General features: G+C 48.1%; 1 protein-coding gene across 1 annotated transcript in view; it reads left to right on the top strand.

Moving 5' to 3' along the window:
- The first annotated feature begins 2,843 nt into the window (after positions 1-2,843).
- Positions 2,844-25,544, top strand: part of LOC137638421 (branched-chain alpha-ketoacid dehydrogenase kinase-like) — a 323,487-nt gene continuing 300,786 nt past the window's right edge. The window contains exon 1 of the mRNA XM_068370483.1: positions 2,844-3,423. Within this exon, the coding sequence (XP_068226584.1) occupies positions 3,196-3,423 (228 nt within the window). The 5' untranslated portion in view covers positions 2,844-3,195. The remainder of the gene's footprint in view (positions 3,424-25,544) is intronic.

Raw genomic sequence — 25,544 nt, 5'->3', positions numbered from 1 at the left:
TAAACGACGAGAGTCTTATGTAATTTACATACAAAATTTAAAACTACAAAAAATACACAAATGAAATACATAAATAAAATACCTGAATAAATTATCTACTCTACACATGACCAGCTTCATAAGAATATATATATATATATATATATATATACTGTATTTGTATATATATGCATTTTATTTCTTTTTATTTAGGAAATGTATAGCCAGCTCGTAAAGTGAGTTCCACTCGCGTAAGTTTAATTAAATGTATAAATTACATAAGATTTTCATCAATCATTTAGTTGCATTTTTATTCAGTTCATTATATGTAAATTTACGTTGCTTTTAAGAATTAACTTTTTATTTCACATAGTTTTGTTACAAAGTGTTATGTAGTCTCGTTTAGATATGCTGTATGAAACACAAGGTATGAGCATGAGAAATTATGTCATTTTTATGTTTCCACGTGGTTAGAAAGTGTAAGAAAATTCTTGAATTAGATTTAATCTTTTTTTTATTGTCTTGAGAGGTAGGTGGGCGGAGTTAACTGAGAGTACCACTTCTACAATTTACTACATTGGCAACCTTACGTCGCTAGAGCCATGGCCACCATGCTACGAGAATGATCTACTAGAATTTTCTAGAATTAATTCAATATATATAGACCCTAGGAGTGCATAAGTAGCAGAAGAGACCCAGCCTATCCCTTTGAAAGAGCCAACATCTGCCTGCTCTCTCTCCTCTCAAGTTTGTGTCCTCTCGAACGTGAATAAGTTATTTTTATCTAACATATACTGTATCATGTATAGTGTTGTTCAAACGTTGGTGAAATTATTGAATATTAAGTCAAGTGTGGTGTGTTAATGTAAGTACATTTAACATAAATTTTTGTAACTGGCCCTGTGAGATTTAGGTTAAGCAATGAAGAGTATTACAAATTTTTGCTTAACCATTCTGTAACCTTGTGTGAACCAAAAGATGTAAGTGTAACAGTTACATATATGTAAATTTCATTATTGTATGTTCATTAGAGTATTAAAGTATTAACTCTTTTCATTTATCAAAGTTAAATATTTCTAACAAGGGACTCAACCGAGTTTAGCTGGTACTGCTAGGGTGCCACAGCCCACCCTCCCCCGTTATCCACCACAGATGAAGCTTCATAATGCTGAATCCCCTACTGCTGCTACCTCCGCGGTCATCTAAGGCATCGGAGGAAGCAGCAGGGCCTACCGGAACTGTGTCACAATCGCTTGCCATTCATTCCTATTTCTAGCACGCTCTCTTGCCTCTCTCACATCTATCCTCCTGTCACCCAGAGCTTCCTTCACTCCATCCATCCACCCAAACCTTGGCCTTCCTCTTGTACTTCTCCCATCAACTCTTGCATTCATCACCTTCTTTAGCAGACAGCCATTTTCCATTCTCTCAACATGGCCAAACCACCTCAACACATTCATATCCACTCTAGCTGCTAACTCATTTCTTACACCCGTTCTCACTCTCACCACTTCGCTCCTATCCCTATCTACTCGAGATACACCAGCCATACTCCTTAGACACTTCATCTCAAACACATTCAATTTCTGTCTCTCCATCACTTTCATTCCCCACAACTCCGATCCATACATCACAGTTGGTACAATCACTTTCTCATATAGAACTCTCTTTACATTCATGCCCAACCCTCTATTTTTTACTACTCCCTTAACTGCCCCCAACACTTTGCAACCTTCATTCACTCTCTGACGTACATCTGCTTCCACTCCACCATTTGCTGCAACAACAGACCCCAAGTACTTAAACTGATCCACCCTTTTTTGTTTTTGTTTCATTTGTTGATGTCGGCTACCCCCCAAAATTGAGGGAAGTGCCTTGGTATATATATGTATGTAAATATTTCTATGAATTTATTTACAGTGAAACAAGTGATTGTATAATTTTTTTTTTTGATAGGGTATATTTATTTTTGTCTTAGTGTAAGGTTTAGTTCAGGTTTAATACTTTGAGTGATTTATTTTTTTGGCAATAATTCTTGTGAATTACGGTTGACTTTTATAGAATGTATTTATTATTGGAAAGTGTGTATTATTTCAATCACCAATATTTTTTCTAAGTGCTTTGCTCGTATTCCCTGACTAAGAACCAAAGTAAGAGGCTGGTTTTGAACAGTTCACATAATTAATCATCTAGCTTTTGTTTTGAGTAATGTAAGAGACCTTTGGTTATTCAGTGTTCATATATATTACCGTCTGGGAGTTGCGTAATATTCTCAGAGCTCAGGTTTTTTTTTTCAAGTGTAACAGAGTTATGTAAAATTAAAGCAGATGAGTTTTGGAGCTCGGAAATTTGGGTAAATCGTCGGTCGTATATATATATATATATATATATATATATATATATATATATATATATATATATATATATATATATATCGAATTTATTCGGACCAGGTCTGGAGTGAAACAGTTGGGCTAGTAAATCTTCGCCCATTTATTATTTAAAATTAACAGGAAATGAGGTCAACTGCCTTGATAATAATGATAAGAATCAAAACAAGGCTTTATAAACGGCTTGTAGTGCTGTAGATGTCTGTAAAATTGGTATGCTTTGACATAAACAATTTGGGTGAAAAAATACGAGTCTTATTGTGTTTTTTAGATAACACCATCTAAAACGAGTTTTATAGGTTGGAAAATGGTAAATAAGATCAAATTATCTATTACCTCACCAAACTGATCATTGATTATTCTTGTAAAGTTTAGAATGATAAATTCCTGGTACCAGGAGTAATTTGAAAAAGAGAAAACTAACAATCTTCTATGTATTTTACTTTATATCTGTAGCCCTCTCCTTTCCTTGGCCTTGCTGATGCTGTTGCTAAAACAAAACATAGGACGATCAGCTGTTTGCTAGACTGAGTTTATCATGAAAATATCTGCGGCCGTACGTTATTTATTAACGTTCGCCACGTAAAGTGACATTGGCAAAGTGAGCAAAAATCATCCGTATGTCTATGTGACATCAAAGTACATATGTTTTAATAAATATTGATGGATACAGTATTAATAACATTGAAACGAACTTTCATATTTTGTGATGAGCGATGCGAAGAGTTGGACAAAAACCAAAATAGCCTAACCGTATGACCCGTTCACCTTCGTTGCATTTATGTAACTTGATTGAAAGGAAGTTAGTAAGCTAATATTCCCCATCATGTCAACGTGTGTAATAAGTGGAGCGAAAGCTTCTAAACTTCCAAGGTGTTACGGTTGGCTGAACACATCAAGATTGCTTCGAGGTTCTTTAAGAACATCTTCGTCATTCCTGACCTCAGATAAAGTAGAATTCCGTTCAAGGGGAAGTCACACTTCTGAAAGAGAGAGGGCTAAGACAGTTGCTGCTTATTACAATCAACCGGCAATCGACGCAGCAGCAAACAAGGTTTGTGGTGTCATTGTTTGGCCTGACCTGACCCTACCAAAGAGTATGTATTAACACCAACACTGCTCACATATATGATGAAACATGTGTAAAATTGTACTGTATTACAGGGTCTGATTTCGAACAGAAAATATATGTTTTCCTGTAGTAAATTATGAGATTTGACCGAATTTGACCTTCATTTCAACTGCAAACCAACAGAACAACCAGTTCGACTAACTTTAAGTGTCCGGACTGGTTGCTGTTATTACGGATGAAATGAAGGTGAAAACTGGTTAAATCACGTTATTTTCTACAGGAAAACATATATTTTCTGTTAAGATTATTAAATACAATGTCTTTTATTATATATATTTTGTTAAAATACTTAAATATAATGACTTTTTCAAATTCGGTGTCACTTCACTCACGTATGTACTGCGAACGGTAACATTAGCAACGTTACCAACGGTACACAGCGTTACCAACGTTACGGTGATACACAGCGTTGCCAACGTTACGGTGGAATTACTAACGTTAGCTATGATACGGTATTATTATCGTGTGTATTTTAAAGAATTTTTCCATATACCCTTTACTCAATATATAAAAAGTACAAAAAGGGTACAGAACCTAACAAACCCACCTAACCTAACCTAGAAGTTCCCAGGTCACAAACCTAATATAATGCCCTTTGTTATATCACTTCACTCACGTTACAGTAACGTTAGTTCTGTTACGATAACATTATATATAATGGTTCTTTTTTCTCCATTAGCTCGCTTCGCTTGCATGAAAATAAAACATCAAGCTCGTATGTACTGGCAAGCGGTAATGTTGAGCTGCGCACGCTAACATTAGTAATGTTACGATAACATTACCAACGTTAAATATAATGGTTCTTATTCCTCACTCACGATCACAGGAAAATGAAACATCACCCTCGTATGCATTGGCAATCGGTAATGCTGAGCTTCGTACTCTAACAAAATATAATAAAACAAACTCATTAAAGTTAAAGAAATTAATCACTTACTTTTATGACCGTGACGACGTAACTTAATGCTACCGGGGGTGTTGTGACTGAATCTGTGGTGTCTTAACTGTTTTGCCTTAGATTAGTACTGCACTTGGAACACTGTAAAAGTTGGTATATTACATTACGTGATTTAAGAAAATTATCAACATTGGAATACACTAAAATACTTTCAAGTATGGATTACTGAAGTCGTTACAATTTTCTAATACTGTACTTAGATCGTAAAATACGCAAAAGACGACACTTGAACTAACAAAGACCTGACTTGGGCAAAGGTTTCCACTGAAAAGGGCTTGTTGGAAGGTGGGAGTAGGGAAATATTAACCCCCCTGTGCAAACTTTACGTATGTATGGGTTCGTGATTGGTTAACGGAAAAGCAACGGAGTCTAGAGAATAAACATGAATGAACAGAATGGGAAACTTGTCCAGAGCAAGTATTTATGTGAAATCTGGGAGTGACAAGGTAATAACAAAATGTATAAAAGTAATATATGAAGATAAAATGGAATGTATGATAAATAATATTTGATGGGTATATAAAATGAGGTGATTTTATAAGGTATTGGATAATAAAACGAGTAATACTGGGGTCAAACGTAATATGTATACGAGGGTATTACATAACTAATCAAGTAATAGACTTGAACAGAGCTGGTAGAGAGACGAATACTTACATTTCACGATCAGAGAAGAAGAAATCATATTGGCGGAGGAAAAGTCTCTGCGCAGGGAGGTGGGGTTTTTGCGCAGAAGGACGAAACCTGCTATGTACAAACGCACGAACAAGAGCGTCTACAACGGGCAAGTAGAATGAGAAAAATTAAATGAAAATTACTGCTAATGTTAGCATGTTACGATAACATTTGATCTACATCAGACGTTGGCAGCACTGGTTACTGTATTTTTTCATGAGAAATAGCCTTTGCAACGGCACCTCCAAAGTTTATCCAGCTATACTGTTTTGTATTTTCTTCCGCTTATTATACATCCAAGAAGGTAATGTATAGAGAAGAAAAGGCTTGTTTTACGTTTATATATCGTTTCCTTGGTATGTTTTCCCCACCCAAAACCCCGAGTTCCCACTGGGGGTCCCCCATTATCGTAGGATATATATATATATATATATATATATATATATATATATATATATATATATATATATATATATATATATATATATATTTCTGAAACTATTCATTTGCGACGGGAACGAGTATCATTTGCGAAAAAAGCTTAATTTTTTCTATAAGAAAAAGTAGTTTTTTTCCTAGTTTACATTGCCCTGTAATACACTACAATAATACAGAAACATGTATTCTTATCCTTCTGATATTTGGGTAAATATATGATACTTTAAATTCAAGCCAAATATATGAACCATATATTTTTCCTACTCGCTATCTTGTGTTTGTTCCGTAACTGAAATACAAACCACGCTATTTAATATGGGTTATTACTTCGGCGGAGCTGAATGACGAGCCATTAGATTTTTAACGAGGGTTTACTACCCCACCGCTAGTTAGCGGGGGGTAGGGAGGGGTAGCTTGCTAACCCTTCCCCCTCACACACACCAGTGAATACTTCACTTTACTTTTGGCTCGGGCGGAGAACAGACGTGTTTGCTCTCTCCCTCGCTTTGGCTGCCATTAATCTGTTTTGGTTTTTCTTTCTCAGAGTGTGTGAAGTTGGCCTCTATCATCATGCGTACGTGTCCTGGTTTACCTGACCGCCCTTGTGGGACCTTTATGTCGGCGGTAGACACGGATCCTCACACCTTGTGTCCTCATTGTAGGGGCCAACGGTATGAAAAGGGTAATGTATGCGGTGTGTGTAAGGAGTGGTCTACCTCCCAGTGGGAGAGGTTTGCCCGGCGCTGGAAGAAGAAGTCCAAAAGGGATATTTCTCCTTCAAAGGCTTCTTTGAAGAGAGAAAATCCCAAGGCTTCTTCTTCTGTTGCCCCAACCTCCTCCGAAGCTCCCACTCGATCGGTCTTTTCCGAGAGACCGTCGAAGGAGAGCGTAGACCGTTGTTCTGTTGACTGATCCCGGGGTGCAGGAGAGGTAGTTGCCTCCCATAGCGAGGCAGCTGCCCCTCCTCCCTCGGAGGAGGATATAGATTTCCCTGTACCTAACCGTGATTTGTTGTAGCTTTGGTCTTCCTTGGGGCTTCAGGGTTCGCCCTCCAAGGAAGCCCTGTTTGATATGATCAAGCTGGGAGCAGCTGTTAAGCAATCGCCGGCGATAGCAGACGTAGATCCTCTGTGTATCGTCGATGTTGTTATAACGGATGCCTCTGGTGTGTCGGATCAAACTGCTCCTGTTGTTGCTGAGGTAGCTGAAGGCTCTGATTCCCCCTCCAAATATCTTTCGAGGGCGGAAGTTAGTCCCACGGTCTCTCCTGCTGGTGATTCTCCCCCTCGGGGGAGTTCACTTGCAGAGACTCCTCTGCATAGGCCTTACGAAGGTCAGCTTGCTGATCCCACGGCCCCTAGAGGGCGTATAAGGCGGAAGGCTCGTCCTCCCCTTCGCCATAGAGGTCTTCCTTCTCCTCACAAGGGAGTTAGGAGGCGCCTTTTCGGCTCGTCGTCCCCGCAGTCCTCTGCTGAGGAGACTCACCGTTCTCCGATCCTGCCAGCTACCACCTTAGACCTCTCAGAAGATCGTTCGCGATCTCCTTCGGTGGAAGGTCGTCCTTCGGGACCCCCTGACCTGTCACCCTCCAGACCTGCTGTCCTGCTATCACCCTTCAAGGATGCTGATCCTGTCATTGTACAGGCACCGGTCCCTTCGGGGCACAAGGGACTTGAGCGCAAAACTGTGCCTCAGTCCCTTAAGCGCTAGGCACCGCCTGTGCGCCGACTTGCTGCTGTTCCTGACCTAGTGCCATTGCACTCCCTTGTTCCTGACCTAGTGCCATTGCACTCCCTTGCGTGCATGCGCGCACCTGCACCTGTTCATGCACGCCAGGTTAACCCTGCGCGCCCACGATCTCCTGCGCGCCCTCCCGCAGTTCCTGTTTTAGCGCGCCAGCGCTCTCCTGCACACCAGCGCCCTCCTGCAGTTCCTGCTACAGCGCCTAAGCACTCCCCTCATCGTCAGCGCTCTCCAGGGCCTCAGCGCCCTTCTGGAGTTAAGCGCATTGCCGTAGTTCCTGACACAGTGCGCAAGCGCTCACCAACGCGCCAGCGCTCTCCTACAGTCCAGCGCGCAGTACAGGAGGTACCTAAGTTAGCGCACGGGCGCTCACAGGTACCCCTGCCTTCGTCTTCTAAACTGCGCATCCCTGTGCGCCCGTATCCTGGTGCGCGCCACGCGCCCCTAGCCCAGCAGCACACATCTGTGCGCCCAAATCCTGCATCGCAACAGCGCACACCAGTGCGCCCATCACAGCAGCACACGCCCTTGCGCCCGCATCCTGATGCACGCCCGTGATCCCCTGTGCGCCCAGCGTGCCCTCGTTCACCTCAGAGGGCAGTTCCTGCACCACCTGCGCATCGTTCTCCTGGGCGCCAGCGCGCAAGCTCACCTTTGCGCCCTACCGAGGCTGCGCAATCGCGCCTTCGCCCCGTGCTTCCTGACTCACGCGCTCCACGCCCACGCGCTAGGAATATTTCTCCTGCGCACACGCGCCCCACGGGCTCATCAGCAAGTTCCTGCGCGCCCGCGCACACGCGAGCAGAAGGTTGCTCACGCTCCAGCTCCTATCCTGCCTTCAATACCGCCCCACGTTCCAGCTCCTGCGCGCCGCCCACCCTCGCCGTCACCTGTACGCGCCCTCGCGTGAAGTTCCTGTACCACACGTTCCTGCCGCGCGCGATCCAGGGCAGGGCTCATCGCGCGAATACCAACGCGATTCACGCCGCGATCCCGCACGCGACTTCATGGGGCTTCAGGCGGACAGATCTTCTTCTCGTTCCCCCCCTCGCAAGCGCAGAACAGCGCGCTCGCCGGAGGAGGGGAGGTTTCTGGACAGGTATAAGGAATCTCTTTCAGCTCAGGCGAACCCTCGTTTGTCGACTCCTCCTAGGGATCGTTCGATCCCCTTCCCTCGAGAGGGAGTGTCTGACAGCGCGACTGTCAGCCAACAGCCCTGGTTTGGTACCATAGTCAGAGCTCTCATGCAGGCTTTTAAGCCTATGTTATCTGAACTAGGTCACAAAGCAGTGGCTACCTCGTCTCCCCTGAAGAGGAAGAGAGGAGTCCCCTCCGTGGTGACTTCTCCGAGGTCTAAGCTGTCTCCTCGGAAATCCTTGCGCAAGGCTCCTTCTCTTCCCCAGACTTTCTCTCCCTCCCCTGTGGATGAGGATTTCCCATCCTCAGGGGAGTCGGATGAGCCGGTCCGTTCCCCCATCGCACCGATGGGGGAAACTCCGCCTCTCCCTGAGAAGTCTCCTCACGCCGGGTTGGAGAAGAGCCTGCATCCATCGTTGCTAGAGTCCTGTATCCCTCCCAGGAGGGAGCCGAAGGACTCGAAGACTTTGCCGAAGTCTTTTACAAGGATAAGACAGGAACCAGCTAGACCTTCAGAGAATGTCCACGTGTCCCCCCAGGAAGAGTCACTGGGGACTGGAGACTTTGCTGCTAGCCCTTCGGGAGGAGAGCATCAAGAGTCAGAACATGCGTTCTGGCAAGTTCTGACCCTCTTGAGAAATCTCAAAGGATTTCCGGACCCCGAGATTCCTCCTCGTGAGGGGAAGGACACAGTCTTGGACCGAGTCTATGGCACCCAGAAGCCCTCTAGGGCCAGTGCAGCCTTGCCCTGGTCACAAGGGATGAAGAGTGCCAGAGACAAGGTCGAAGGCCAGCTCTCCGAGCTTGCCTCCTCCAACAGATCCAGCGCCGGTAACAAGCTCCTCCCTCCTCCTCGAGTCCACCAGAGGAGGTACTTTGAGATCTTAGAGGAGACTTGTTTGAGTCTTCCCATTCACCATTCTGTGGAAGAACTCACTGGGGGAGTCCCTCTCGAGAGACTTTCCAACCGGCAGGTTTCATATTCTGCCACTGACATCCTAAGCCAGGAGAAGGTGGCGAAGTGTGCTATGCAGGCAACTTCGTGGCTTGACATCTGGCTGGGGTCTCTGGGCATCCTGGTACGTTCTGAGGACCTATCCAAAGAAAGCACCAGGAAGGCACTGGAGACATTCTTACTCTCTGGCACGCGGACCATCGAGTTTCTGGCCCACCAAGTCTCAAGCGTGTGGGCCAACATGATCCTGAAATGTCGAGACGCAGTTGCCGAGAGGTTCCACCAGAAAGTCCCCAGTTCCGACGTTAGCAGGCTCAGACACACTTCCGTGCTCGGTAAGAGTCTGTTTGAGCCTAAGGACGTGGAGCCAGCCACTGAGAGGTGGAGGAAGTCCAACCAAGACTCCCTCCTTCACAGGGCCCTGACATCTAGGCCCTACAAACCTCCAGCAACTCAACAGCCCCGTCCAGCTAAGAATACGAAAAAGACTACAGCAGCGAAGCCAAAGGTGTCTAAGCCCTTTCCCGTCAAGGACAGGAAGGGCAGGAAGTCCTCCAGGGGAGGTAAAAATCCTAGAAGGAGCGGCCATGGCCGTAAACGCTAGGATTGGCAGTCCCCCTGCATGTCCACCAGTGGGGGAATGCCTACTAAGTTGCGCGACAAGGTGGCAGCAACTCAGGGCAGATACCTGGACGATTTCCGTGATCGCTCAGGGTTATCGCGTCCCGTTCACTTCCTCTCTACCTCCCCTGACAGCGAGGCCAGTGTCATTGAGCTCCCTTACCATGGGATCGGTAAGGGGGCAAGCCCTCCGGGCAGAAGTCGAGACCATGTTGAAGAAGGACGCTCTCCAAGAGGTGGTAGACGGGTCCCCAGGCTTCTACAGTCTACTCTTTCTTGTAAAGAAGACGTCTGGAGGCTGGAGACCAGTCATCGACCTCTCGACCCTGAACGGGTTTGTCAGACAAACTCCGTTCAGCATGGAGACGGCGGACACGGTCAGACTTGCAGTGAGACCGCAAGACTTCATATGTACACTGGACCTGAAGGATGTGTACTTCCAGATCCCAGTCCATCCGTCTTCCAGGAAGTACCTAAGATTCTGCCTAGACAACAAGATATACCAGTTCAAGGTGCTGTGCTTCGGTCTCTCCACAGCTCCTCAAGTGTTCACCAGAGTGTTCACCCTGATTTCATCGTGGGCTCACAGGATCGGTATCCGTCTCCTCCGTTACCTGGACGACTGGCTGATCCTAGCAGACTCGCAGGCAACCCTTCTTCGCCATCGAGACAGGCTTCTCGAGCTTTGCCAGGATCTGGGGATCATGGTAAATCTCGAGAAGTCCTCTCTGCAGCCCTCTCAGAAACTGGTATACCTAGGCATGGTCATAGACACCAATCTCCACCAAGCCTTCCCATCAGACGACAGGATAGCAAGGCTGAGGAAGGTCACAAGGCCTTTCCTCAAACGAGAAGAACTTCTAGCCCAAACGTGGTTACGTTTCCTCGGCCACCTCTCTTCCTTGGTCCGTCTGGTTTCCAACGGTCGCCTCAGAATGAGATCCCTCCAGTGGCGACTCAAGTCTCGGTGGAATCAAGGACACGATTCCCCGGACTTTCTGATCCCTATGGGTCCTGCGGAACAGACGGACCTTCGGTGGTGGCTAGCAGACGAGAACTTACGAAAGGGAGTGGATCTTCTCGTCCTTCCCCCGGATTTGATGTTGTTTTCGGACGCATCAAAGATAGGGTGGGGGGCCCACGTTCTGAACCACAGGACCTCAGGCCTGTGGTCAGAATCAGAAAGGTACCTCCACATAAACCTGCTAGAAATGAAGGCCGTATCCCTGGCACTTCAGAAGTTCCATCAGGTCCTGGCGGGCCACTCAGTGGTGGCGATGAGCGACAACACCACAGTAGTGGCTTATATCAACAAGCAGGGAGGTACCTTCTCGGAACAGCTATCCCATCTTGCAGTAGAGATACTGAGATGGTCCGAAGCCCACTCGGTCACTCTTTCGGCTCGCTTCATTCCAGGCAAAAGGAATGTGCTCGCCGACAGTCTGAGCAGAGCGACGCAGATAGTGAGTACCGAATGGTCTTTGGATCCTCAAGTAGCCAACAAAGTCCTGACTTTGTGGGGTTCCCCGACTGTGGATCTGTTCGCTACAGTGCTGAAATTCAAGCTCCCGCTGTACTGCTCCCCAGTCCTGGACCCCAAGGCTCTCTGGCAAGATGCCTTCCAACAACGGTGGGACAACATCGACGTTTATGCCTTTCCCCCGTTCTGTCTGATGAGGAGGGTGCTCAACAAGACCAGAATATCGGTCAATCTATCGATGACCCTGATAGCTCCGCTATGGCATCACGCAGAGTGGTTTCCGGACCTTTTGCAACTCCTGACGGAGCCTCCGAGAGAACTCCCTCCACGTCACGAGCTACTCAAACAGCCACCCGCCAACATCTTCCACAAAGCCGTAGCTTCGCTTTGACTTCACGCCTGGAGACTATCCAGCACCTCCTCGCTGAGAGAGGATTTTCGCAACAAGTTGCGAATAGGATGTCTGAACACCTGCGCAGGTCATCCGCAGGGGTCTACCAGGCGAAGTGGCGAGTCTTCTGTGGTTGGTGTCGTGGAAGGGGTATCTCTCCACTCGATGCCACTATTCCAGCAATAGCGGAGTTCTTCGTGTGTTTGCGGGAAGAAATGCGCCTTTCAGTCTCGGCGGTAAAAGGCTATCGCTCAGCCTTAAGCCTAGCCTTCAGGCTCAAAGGAGTGGACATTTCCTCGCTGGAACTTTCTCTACTCATACGGAGTTATGAGCTTACCTGCCCTCAGTCGGAAGTGAGACCTCCTCCATGGAACGTGGTTCGAGTTCTCAGGTCTTTGAAGAGACCTCCCTACGAACCATTACGCCAGGCTTCAGATCGCCACCTTACTTGGAAGACGGTGTTCCTGCTAGCTTTGGCCTCGGCCAAACGAGTCAGCGAACTCCATGGTCTCTCATACGACATCGCCCATTCAAGGGGATGGGGGGAGGTAACGTTCAAATTCGTCCCTGAGTTTGTTGCTAAGACTCAGAATCCGGGAGTGCCAGACCCTAGGTTCGACTCTTTCCAGGTTTCGAGTCTTCTTTCTGTAACAGATGACCCAGACCATCTCCTACTGTGCCCAGTAAGGAGTCTGAGGTTGTATCTTAAAAGAACAGCTGCAGTTCGTCCCCAAGTGCGAGCCCTGTTTGTGAGCACTGGGAAAACGAAGAGGAGGGTCACCAGGAATACCATCTCAGCCTGGATTCGCAAGGTAATACACCTAGCCTTGAATCCTGACCCTCCTCCGTCACGTCGCCCCAGAGCACATGATGTCAGGGGCATAGCTACGTCCCTGGCCTTCAAAAAGAACTATTCAGTAACGCAGGTCCTGCAAGCTAGGGTGTGGAAGCGTCAGACGACCTTCACAGCCCACTACCTGCAAGACGTGACACACAGGAGACTCGATACGTTCTTTATCGGCCCTGTGGTGGCTGCACAACAGCTGGTCTAACCGCAGGCTCCTTGATGGACAGGTAGCAGAAGGTTGAGGGCATTGTTACTGTACCCGGTTTTTAGTCTGCATGAATGAAAAGGTTTGTCTGGCCCTTATTCTTTTCTTCATCCTCTCCTCCCTTGGAGAAAGCAGCATCCCCATACCCTGACGAGGTGGTAATTGGGAGAGTCCTAGCCTAGATTTCCATCTGAAGAACTCCAGGTCAACTTCCTAGGACAAGTCACTCTTCTCATCTTCACACATAGTTTATGTAGGCCACAGCAGTTGCACAGCAATGCTAGCGAGGTGTAGGGACTCCTTATTCCCTGAGTACTTACACACTCAAATATGGAGTCCCCGGGCAAAGCCAAAGCCAGTATGGCAGGGACTTACCTCCCTTCCTAAGGGGTGAGTCACCCATATTAAATAGCATGGTTTGTATTTCAGTTACGGAACAAATGACAAATTCGTAGATAATTTGTATTTTTCCTAACTATACAAACCTTAGCTATTCAATCAAACTTGCCCGCCAGCCCTATCCCCCGTGAAGTCCTACCTCTAAGCAAAGTGAAGTATTCACCGGTGTGTGTCGGGGGGGGGGGGGGGGGGGGGGTAAGCAAGCTACCCCTCCCTACCCCCCACTAACCAGCGGTGGGGTAGTAAACCCTCGTTAAAATTCTAATGGCTCGTCATTCAGCTCCGCCGAAGTAATAACCCATATCAAATAGCTAAGGTTTGTATAGTTAGGAAAAATACAAATTATCTACGAATTTGTCTTTTTATGCATTTCTGACCATGATTATTGGGGCAAACCACCCATTCGGGGGTTTTTGGACTCCCTATTATGGGGGACCCCAGTGGGAAACTGGGGTTTTTTGGGGTGGGAAAATGTCATAAACCAGTGATTTGCAGCAATAATAATGGTTAGAAAAATAATGGTTAGAAATGTAAGATATGCCCAAGATAACCAGTTGGAAAAAAATATAGTTCATGTAAATGGCCGGAAATAGGCCAAAACATGATTATTTAACTTTTGAGATTTTTAAAAGGGTACAGAACCTAACAAACCCACCTAACCTAACCTAGTAGTTCCAAGGTCACAACCCCTAGCGGGGGCCAAGCCCCTCAGACCCCCCTTCCCAGGTCACAGCCCCTAGCGGGGGGCCAAGCCCCTCGGACCCCCCTTCCCAGGCCACAAACTAAAAGTAAGTCACAAATAAATCCTCAGATTATGATAAAAGTAAATCACAAATAAATCCTCAGATAATGATAAAGTAAATTACAAATAAAGCCTCAGATTATGATAAAGTAAATCACAAATAAATCCTTCCATTATAAAAAAGTAAATCTCAACTAATACCTTACATTATGATTAACTTCATCGCTTTTTTTTTTTTCTTGGCAATCTTTACAAAAGTTTTGGAGTAGAAAATGTTCTGGCCTTCCCTGAAAATTAAGTCAGAATCGGACATTTGAGGTCTCATTTCGCTGTTATTTTTTAATTTCACATGAGTAACAAAAGCTTTACACTGAACAGAAAGCATTTCCATCATAATCAATTGCCGACATAAACGAAATTACACCAAATTTTGAAATAGATTGATGTACTTCCCTTAAGTTTCCTCTTGGAGACGTCTTTACGAGATGGTGGCTAACTTAAGGTGAAGGTGGGGAAAAAATGGCTGTTGTAGAACAACATCCGGGAACTTATGAAGAAGTACTTGTAAGCTGTTAATTGGTTTAAAAAACCACCTGAAAAATATGTCATTGTAAATGCACAGAAAGCTCCCCAAACCATGGAAAAAAAGTGATGCACAATAAGTCCCCTTCAGTCTCTCAGATGTAAACAATGCACTAATAGTGAAAAGTATACTTCACATTTTAATAGACCGATATGTAAGTTATTATGCCCCAGCTCCTATTAAACATATAGAGAAAAATACCAAACTAGTTCAGTTCAGTTCAGTTGTTGGGCCTTTCCATTGGCTCCTCCTTGGTTTTCTTCCTTATTCTAACTCTTTTATTTTCTTCTCTCTTTTTTTCCACATTTGATAAATATATTCTTTTCTTTTCTCTTCCTTCTTTCTTAAACAGCACGTTTCCTATTATCTTCTTCTTTTCTTCTTCATGCGGCTGTTGTAATTCCACTATTTTTCTTCTCTCGTTGGTGAGGTATGGACAGTATGAAATGGGCGAGGTCTTCATTAACTGCCCCACATAGCTTGCATTCTACCCTCCCTCCTACTTCATGTCTTTTCCTATCATTTAATTTCAAACAGTTGGCTCTAGCTCTATACATAATAATAGAATCAGGTTTGTTATCATAAAACATTTCTTCTCTTATTTGACCTTTTTCTTGTTTGTATATTTCTAAACTATTTTTCTCTTTTATCTCATCCCTCCACTTTTTACCATCTACTTCTCTAATCTTGGCCTTGAGCTCTTCTCTTCCCATTCTCCTAAAGATTCCATCGTTCATTTGTTCCGTAACTGAAATACAAACCACACTACAGTGGAACCTCTACATACGAATTTAATCCGTTCCAGAACCAACTTCGGATGTAGAAATTGATCGGATGTCGAAACGAATTATCCCATAAGAATACATTGAAATAGGATTAATCCGTGGTTGAGCCCAAAAACCTATGATAACTTCTTAATAAACTACTACACATAATTTTCCCATGAGAATAATGAACACTAAATTAGATAATAGACATGTAAATAAGAAGAATAGACATGTAAATAAGAATTAGCAAAAAATGATAAATAAGAAACGGGTTTTTAGCGTCACTTTACCTTAGAAACTCCAGCGCAGGTGTTGTTCGTCTTCGCTACGCAGAGAGGAGAGAGGAGACGGACGGACGGCGAGGAGGTAGAGAGGTTAACTACGATAAACGTAACACTACCGTAACTTATTCTAACTTACACTAAGTGAACTTTAACATAACTTAGCTTATTTTTTTTTTATTTTTATATTTTATATTTTTTTTTACATTTTCTTTTTTTCTTTTTGATGATTACGTAATTTTAATCACTATCACTTACATTTAAAATTGACTGAATTTCTTTTGCTTCACTCTTTTCCGTTTTCTGTGTTTCACTTTCTTCCTCTTCACTCTTTGCCGTTTTCTTCGGTTCACTTACATCCTCTTCATCGCGAGTTCGCTTCGCAGTTTTTTTAAAGAAAGCATCGATAGATAATTGCTTCGTACGGCTTTTCAGAATGTTTCGAAAGTGCGTTAGGCAAACATCATCGAATTGAGAAACTACACGACAAACCTGCAATTTCTTTGGATGGTATTTGTCGATGAAGTCGACCACGTCTTGATATTTTCCTAACACCTCTTTTATTTGCGCTGAACCTAACACATGTTCTACCTCCTCGCTCTCTTCCTCGTCATCACTCATGTGCTCCGACATAGCATGGAGTTCCTTGAGCTTATCCGTCGTCAGTTCGTCGTGATGTTCGGCGACGAGTTCCGTAACGTCATCTGCGTCGACCTCCAGACCCATGGACTTGCCAAGGGAGACGATTTCCTCTACGGCTTCCGCTGCACCGACCACGGGATCAGGTTCGGGGTTAAAACCCTCGAAATCTCGGGGAGAAACTGCATCAGGCCACAGCTTCTTCCATGCAGAATTGAGGGTCCGTCGAGTTAATCCCACCCAAGCCTGATCAATGATCTTTAAGCAGTGCACGATATTGAAGTGGCCCCTCCAAAATTCACGCAAAGTTAAGTTGGTGCTTTGCGTGACATTAAAGCACTGCTTGAATAAGTGCTTGGTGTACAGCTTCTTAAAATTAGAGATGACTTGCTGGTCCATGGGCTGGAGGATAGAGGTGGTATTTGGTGGAAGATACGGCACCTTTATGAACTTGAATTCATCGAAGATATCATCTTCAAGTCCGGGGGGGGTGAGCGGGTGCATTGTCAAGGCATAGCAGGCACTTTAAAGGCAATTTCTGCTCATGAAGATACTTCTTCACAGAAGGACCGAAAACTTGGTTTACCCATTGCACAAAGAATTGCCTAGTGACCCAGGCCTTCGAGTTGGATCGCCAGAAAACATGAAGCTGATCCTTATCGACGTTGTGTGCTTTAAAGGCCCTAGGGTTCTCTGAATGGTAAACAAGCAAGGGCTTAACTTTAAAGTCCCCGCTAGCGTTGGCACATAGAGCAAGAGTCAACCGATCCTTCATTGGCTTATGCCCAGGCAATTTCTTCTCTTCAGCAGTGATGTAGGTTCGACTCGGCATCTTCTTCCAAAACAGCCCGGTTTCATCACAATTGAACACCTGCTGCTCTACGTAGCCTTCTTCCTTTACGATATTTTCGAATTTCTTAACAAAGTCAGTTGCAGCCTTTGTGTCCGCACTAGCAGCCTCTCCGTGGCGAACAACTGAATGAATCCCGGACCGTTTCTTAAATTTCTCGAACCAGCCACGAGATGCCTTGAAATCATCTAAGGAAGGCTCGGTTGAACTCTCCCCAGCATCACCCACAGAGCTCTCCTCCTTCAAGTCCGTAAAGATGGCGTGCGCCTTCTCGCAGATGACTGTTTCGGTGATGGTGTCGCCAACGATCTCTCTATCCTTAATCCACACTAGTAGAAGTCGTTCCATCTCTTCTATGATAGGGGTACGGCGTTTGGAAATTATAGTGATCCCCTTAGAAGGTTTCACTGCTTTAATAGCTTCCTTCTGTTTAAGGATTGTCGAGATCGTCGACATATTACGGCCATACTGTTTAGCAAGTTCACTCACTCGGATGCCACGCTCATGTTTTTCAATAATTTCCTGCTTAATTTCTATAGAAAGCATTTCCTTCTTCCTTTTCTCACCACTACCACTACCACTGGCAAAACTAAGCCTTTTTGGACCCATGATTTACGTAAATTATCGTTAATGGATGCACGTAAAAAATCACGATTAATTCACAGTTAATATCACAACGCAAAGAGCACAACCACACGAAGCCGGCGAGAACAGAGGACTGACCCAAGCCGCGCTAATTGAGCGTCCCTCCGAGGTCGATGTGCTGCCTTCTATCGGCGGAAATAAAAAACACTTCAGGCGCTATGAGCACCGACTACGCGTACGAGTATTGTTTACTTCGGGTGTCGAAAAAAACATTCGGGTGTAGAGTCGGAACGTGTTCGAATTGTACTTCGCGTGTCGAAAAATTCGGATACAACCGGTACGACGAAAATTGCTACTTCGTGTGTCGAAATAAAATTCGGGTGTAGAGTCAAAAATTTGCTCGAATTTTACTTCGGATGTTGGAAAATTCGGATGTAGATACGATCGTGTGTAGAGGTTCCACTTTTACATGGGGTAATTACTTCGGTGTAGCTGAACGACGAGCCATAAAAGTTTTAACGAGGGTTTCCTACCCCGCCGCTAGTTAGCGGGGGGTAGGGAGGGGTAGCTAGCTACTCCTCCCCCTCACACACACCGGTGAATACTTCACTTTACTTTTGGCTCGGATGGCGATCGGAAGTCTCCGCTCCCATCCTCACTTGACGGCCATTATTGTTTTGCCTTTTTTACTTACCTTTTCTTATACTTAGTATATTTAAACAAACATTATTGATGTTTATATATATTTTTGTGTATAGAAAATAGTAAGTTTCCTTTGCTTTTGGTGTTGTGCGGTGTGTGTTGTGTACGTCTACGAGAGTGATCGCCGGCTTAGCCAGGCCACCACGATCTTTTCTTGATCACGGCCGTTCACTCCTAGGCCACCATGGTTGCCTTCGTGGAGCCCGGCCCTTCTCTTGAGGTCGTTCACCTCTTACTCCGTACTACGCCTACGATAGCTTCTCAGGACCGAGTCGCTATTTCGTTTTATTTGTCTCAATTATTTTTATGATTATAATTGTGTTTTAACTTTTCAGCTCAGGGCTCACGTCCCTTCGGGGGTCGGTGATCCTTGGAACATTCAAAGTCAGTTGCATAATTATAATGTTATAATTCTGTTTTTGTTAACTTTTCGTCCCCCCCCCTCACCTGGGGGGGCGCATACCTTCTTATTTTCCAGTTTACGATGCTGTTTCTTCGTGCCTGTTGTGTGCCTTCGAAGCAGAGTTGTCCTGTTTATGCCTGGGGAGTCGGCTTCGCCGCCGTCTCTCGAGGCTATCGTCAGGGGCGTTCCCTTCTCTTAGAAGTTCCCCCGTGACTACTGCCAGCTCTTCAGTGCATCCTAGAACGATAAGGAGGTTCGCCTCCAGGGTCGTTAGTTAACTTCCCTTTTTTACTTTCCCTGGTCCTTAGGCGGTTATGCTCTTGGGGCTGAGCAGCCGCCCTTGTGACTTGCTCAAGGGGCTGAGCGGTTGCAAGGCTGGACCATGGTACTAGCGACTATGTTCTCGTGGCTGAGCGGTTTCTTCTGTAGCTACGCTCAAGGGGCTGAGCAGCTGCAAGATCAGTCTGGCCCTCTCTCGTTTGCGAGGGAGGCCGCACTAGGGGCTCCTCTTCGGAGGATTGCTCCTTTCGTCTCTTCTACGAAGTGTCTCCTCCCGTTCGCGTGAGAGGACACTCACAGAGACTCCTCTTCGGAGGATTGTTCCTGTTTACGTCAGCTGATCTCACGGCCTTTCGGGGCTCCATCACCTGTCTCTTTTACGAAGTGCTCACCTCTCTCGTTCGCGAGAGAGGCCACTCGTAGAGACTCCTCTTCGGAGGATTGTTCCTGTTGACAACAGCTTGCTGTTCAGTCACTAGCATTCGGTGTTTAGTGACAAGGAAACTTCGGTTTCTCTTTTTCCCTGACCCTTTGGGGTCTCAGAGCTTTAGTTACGCAGTTCCCTCGGGCTCTCGTAACTTTAGTCACTTCTACACTTCGGGTCTTGCAACTAATCCCCTCGGGGCCTCGCTACTCAGGCTACGTTAGACCCTTTGTCTCTCGTCCCTCAGTGTACCTGCTGCCTGCTGTATCCGTTCCTGACTGCGGATGCGCCTTGGGCTCCCACGCCCCCGTTATCTAACGGGCTCCTCCCTGCGGGGCAGGAGACACCCTCTTTCACCTTGAGTAAGTCCCTTAAGTGCCAGGTATCCCCTGCGGGCCAACGTTCCCTTGCGCGCTAGCGCTCGACTGCTGTTCCTGCTGTTCCTGAGACTGCCTTCAGAGACACCCTGTTCCAGTATTCAGTTAGGCTGCTACCAACGTTCCCTGCGCATTTGCGCACATCGTTGGGGTTCCTGAGATAGCGCACAGGCGCTCACCGGCGGTTCAGCCTACGGTGTCTCTAAGTCTTCTACGAAGGACACCTCTCCCGTTCGCGGGAAAGGTACCTCACAGAGACCACTCCTTGGAGTATTTAGCAGTACCTCAGTTGATCGTCGGCACTGAAGCAGACCTCCTGGTCCTCTTCAGGGGATGCCTTTCCTTTTAGGGACACATCCCAGTTCCTGATCTACGAGTTAGCCGATCCTTCAACCAAGCGCGCGTGCGCGCTTTTCCCGCGCTCGATCTTCAAGGCCCTTCCGCGCGCGGTTTTTCCGCTTGCGATCGTCGAGGATCGTTAGCCGACGATCTTCTGATACGCTCTAACGCGTAAGCGCTGAAGATCACCCGCGCGCAGGATGGTTTCCCGCGCGCGATCGTCGAAGATCGTTAGCCGACGATCTTCTGATACGCGCTAGACGCGCAAGCCCCGGCGATCTTCATAACGCGTGTAAGCGCCGAGGATCGTCCCGCACGCGGGTTTAGTTTCCCGCGCGTGATCTGCAAGGCCGTCCGCGCACGGTTCCCTGCATGCGATCGTCGACGGCCGTTAGCCGGCGATCTTCCGATCCGGTGCTAGGCGCGCCAGCGCCGACGATCTTCATAGTACGCATAAGCTCCGAAGATCGTTCTGTACGCGGGATGGTTTCCCGCGCGCGACAACAAGGCCGTCCGCGCGCGGTTCTCCGCATGCGATCGTCGACGGCCGTTAGCCGCCGATCTTCGGATCCGGCGCTAGGCGTGCAAGCGCCGACGATCTTCACAGTACGCCTAAGCGCCGAAGATCGTTCCGTGCGCGGGATGGTTTCCCGCGCGCGACCATTGAGGTTCACGCGATCATCGCACGGATCGTCCGTGCGTGGTTTCCCGCGCGCTATCGTTGTAGATCGAAACCGAGCGATTGTCGTAGATCGTCTGCGCGCGGGCACCGAGGTTTCCCGCGCGCAATCGCCGACTATCTTCTCTCGCGCGCGAGTGGCGACAATCTTCGCACACGTGTGAGCGTCGGAGATCGTCCGTGCTCGCGCGAATCGCCGACGATCGCCTTACATAGTTGGAGATCGTACGCGCGGGGGCACCAATGGTTTCCCGCTCACTGTCTCCGACGATCTTCTCTCGCGCTAGCGCCGACGATCTTCGTACACGTGTAGGCGCCGAAGATCGTCAGCGTTATTTCTTCCGCGCGTGGGATGGTTTCCCACACGCAAGCACCGGCGATCTTTTGTCGCCGAGATCGTTCGCGCGTGGGATGGTTTCCCTCGCTATCGCCCACGATCTTTCAAGCGCAAGCGCCAGCGATCTTCATACGCGCGGAAGTGCGGGGATCGTTCACGCGGGCGCCGATACGCCCACGCTCATGCGGGTACGGTTATACTGCTATGCATGTTTTATTCACGCGCTACCCAGATCTGTGCTTTTCACGCGATCATCAGCGTGATCGGCGCTCCGTTCTCCGACGCGATCGCGCCCTGATTACATCAGGGCTTATGGCGGTCAGGCCACCTTCGCGTTTCCCTCCCCCGCAGCGCAGAGCAGCGCCTTCTCCGGAGGGGGGGAGGTTTCCGGACAGGTCAAAGGTCTCTTCTCCCTTCATTGCTGATTCTCTACGGGCGAACCCTCATGTGTCAACTCCCCCAGAGGGACTCCCTGTCAGCGCGAGGGTTGGTCGGCATCCCTGGTGGGATGCCGTCGTCAGAGCGCTCATGCAGGCAATGAGCCTGTGCCTTCTGACTGGGGTCACTAATCAGTAGCAGCTTCCTCTCCCCCTGAAGGGGGTGAGAGGAATCCCTGGCATGGTATCTCCTCCAAGGACTATCCTGTCCCTTCACGAGTCCTTACGCAGGCGATGAGCCCTCCTCAGACTTCATCTCCCCTCCCCTGCGGATGAGCATTACCCATCCCCAGGAGGGTCGGAAGACCCGGTCCTCCCCCCCTTCACTCCATAGGGAGAATCCCCGCCTCTTCCTGAGAATCTTCTCGTGCGGAGGGGGCGAAAGCCTTACATCCTTCATCGCTGGGGTCCTGTTTCCCTCCTAGGAGGGATCCTAAGGCCCAGTCTTCCGCAAGGATCCGACAGGATCCAGTTGGACCCTTGGGGCATGTCTACGAGTCTCCCCAGGAAGAGCCTCCGGGGATGAGAGACCTCGCTGCCAGTCCATCAGGAAGAGGAGCTCCAGGGGTCGGAAATTGCATTCTGGCAGGTTCTGACCCTCAGGAGAAACCTCAAGGGGACCCCAGATTCAAGATTCCTCTTCGGTAATGGAAGGATACGGTCTGGAGGGGATGGGCCCTCCGGGCAGAAGTCCAGTCCATGTCGGAGATACGCTCCCTCCAAGAGGTGGCAACGGGTTCCGAGGCCTCCTTAGTCGTCTCCTTCCCTTCTCGACTCTGTACAGGGTTGTCAAACAGTCTCCGTTCAGCATAGCGACAGCAGACGAGGTCAGCCTTGCGGTGAGACCACAAAACTTCATGTGTACACTGGTCCGGTAGGACACGTACTTCCGATCCCGGTTCACCCATCTTCAAGGAAGTACTTTGGAGTTTGCCTGGAAGGCAGATATACCAGTTCAAGGGCTGTGCTTTGGCCTTTCCACAGCACCTCAACAGTTCACCGATACTTCCACTCTGATCTCTTCACTCCTGGGTGACTGGCCGATCCTAGCAGACTCGAAGGCATCCCTTTTTCGTCATCGGGACAAGCTCCTCGGACTTTGCCAAGTTCTAAAGATCATGGTGGTCCCCGAGGAGTCCTCCCCCCGCAGCCCTCCCAGAGTCTGGTATACCTAAGCCTGGTCTTAGACACCAATCTCCCAAAGCCTTCCCTTCAGGCAACAGGGTACAAAGGCGGAGGAAGGTCGCGAGACCTTTCCCCGCACGAGAAGACCCTCCAACCCAAGGTGGTTACGTCTCTCCTCCCTGGTCCGTCTGGTTTCCACAGTCGCCTCAGGATGAGTTCTCTCCAGTGGCGACTCGGGGCGCGGGGGAGTCGGGGGCACGTCTCCCCGGACGCCGGGACCCCTAGGGGACAACCGGTACAGACGGACCCATAGGGGTGGGAAGCAGACGAGGATCTACAATAGGGAGTGGTCCTTCTCGTCCTTCCCCCAAACTTGATGCTGTTTTCGGACGCGTCAAGGAGGGTGGGGGGGGGGCCACGTTCTGAACCACGGGTCCTCAGGCCGGTGGTCAGAACCAGGAAGTACCTTCTCTAGACCTACTAGAGATGGAAACTGTGTTTCTGGCACTTCAGTAGCTCCACCTAGTCTGGCAGACTACTCTGTGGTTGTGGGGATCAACAACACCACAGTGATGGCTTTCTTGCCCAGACAAGGAGGTACTTTTCAGTACAACCATCCCATCCTGCGGTAGAGATACCGGGATGGTCCGAGTTCCCCTCAGTCTCCTTAGCAGCTCGCTTGATTCCAGGCAAAGGAATGGGCTCGCCGACAGTCTGAGCAGTGCGACATGGACACCATATTCCGAGTGGTCTTTTGATCCTCAAGTAGCCTACAAAGTCCTGACTCGGTGGGCTCCCTCTGTGGACCGGTTCCCTACAGCACTGAGCTGCAAGCTCCCGCTGTACTGCTCCCCGGTCCCGGATCCCAAGGCCCTCTGGTAGGATGCCTTCCAGCAACGGTGGGACACCATCGATGTGTTTGCCTTCCCCCGTTCTGGGGGATGAGGAGAGTACTCTATAGGACCAGAGTTTCGGTCAGTCTCTCAATGACCTCCCTAGCTCCGCTAGGGCCTCTCGCAGGTGGCTCACCAGTCCCTCTGTAACTCCTTACGGAACCTCCGGGGGAACCCCGCCCCCCACGTCACCGGTTACTCACACAACCACATGCCATCATCCTCCGCAAAGCCGTAGCTTGCTCCAACTTCCCGCCGGGAGTCTATCCAGCATCTCCTCAAAGAGAGAGGATTTTCGCAACAAGTTGCGAAAAGGAGGCCTGAACACCTGCGCAAGTCTTTCGCAGTAGTCTCCCAGGCGAAAGAGCGAGTTACTGTGGCCGGTGTCGTGGAGAGGCCATCCCTCCACACGATGCTGCTTCCAGCAATAGCGGAGCCCCTCGTGGAATTTCGGGATAAATGTGCCTTTCAGTTTCGACTGTGAAAGGCTATCCCTCAGCCTTAGGTCTTGCCTCCAGGCTCTAGGGACAGACATTTCTCCCTTGCTGGAACTCTTCCTTCTCATACGAAGCCTTGTCCTCTCCTGCCCTCAGTCGAAGGTGAGACCTCCTCCTTGGGACGTGGTTCGAGTCCTCAAGTCTCTAAAGAGACCCCCTGATGAACCACTACGTAAGGCCCCAGATCACCACCTTACTGGGTAGACAGTGTTCCTGCTAGCCTATCTTCAGCCAAGCGAGTCACATGGTCTCTCATACGACTTCGCCCATTCAGGGGGATAGGGGGAGACAACATTCAGGTTCGTCCCTGAGGTTTGTTGCCAAGACTCAGAATCCGGGAGTGCCGGACCCGCTGTTCGACTCCTTCCAGGTTTCGAGTCTCCGTCATGTAGCAGATGACCCAGATCATCTCCTTCCTTGCCAGTAGGGAGTCTGAGGTGGCGTCTTCAGAGAACGGCTGCAGTTCGTCTCCAGGCTCAAGCCTCGTTCGTGGATCCTGGGAAACGAAGAGAAGGTTCTCCAGGAGTACCATCTCGGCCCGGATTCGCAGGGTGTTACACCCGGCCTTGAATCCTGACCCTTCTCCGTCGCATCGCCCTAGAGCCCATGATGTCAGGGGCGTAGCTACGTCCCTGCCCTTCATGGAGCATCATTCAGTGATGCAGGTCCTACAAGCGGGGATGTTGAAGCATCAGACCATCTTCTCAGCCCCTTACCTGCAAGACATGACCCACAGGAGGCTCGAGACGTTTCTATCAGCCCTGTGGTGGCTTCACAACAGCTGATCTAAACCTCAGGCTCCTTGATGGATAAGTAGCAGAAGGTTGAGGGCATTGTTACCTGGTGTTACTCTGCATGAATGAAAAGATCTGTCTGGCCCTTATTCTTTTCTTCATCCTCTCCTCCCATGGAGAAAGCAGCATCCTGGGTTCTCTGCACAGCTGACCTCAAACCACTGCAGGTAGACCATGCTTCCTTGTGTTCCTAGTATTAGGTGTAATACTGTCATGTCCCCATACCCTGACGAGGTGGTATTGGGAGAGTCCTAGCCTGGATTTCCTTCTGAGGGACTCCAGGGCAACTGCCTGGGACAAGTCACTTTTCACCTTCGCACACACCTTACGTAGGCCGCAGCAGTTTCACAACCGCCAGCGAGGAGCAGGGATTCCCTATTGTCCGAGTACTTGATCGCTCGAATATGGAATCCCCGGGCAAGCCAAAGCCAGTATGGCCGGAACTTACCACCCTTCCTAAG

Source organism: Palaemon carinicauda, chromosome 3 (assembly GCF_036898095.1).
Source record: "Palaemon carinicauda isolate YSFRI2023 chromosome 3, ASM3689809v2, whole genome shotgun sequence".
Taxonomy (NCBI): Eukaryota; Metazoa; Arthropoda; class Malacostraca; order Decapoda; family Palaemonidae; genus Palaemon; species Palaemon carinicauda.
Note: the sequence above shows the minus strand (reverse complement) of the source record. Positions and strands in the feature narration are given on the sequence as shown.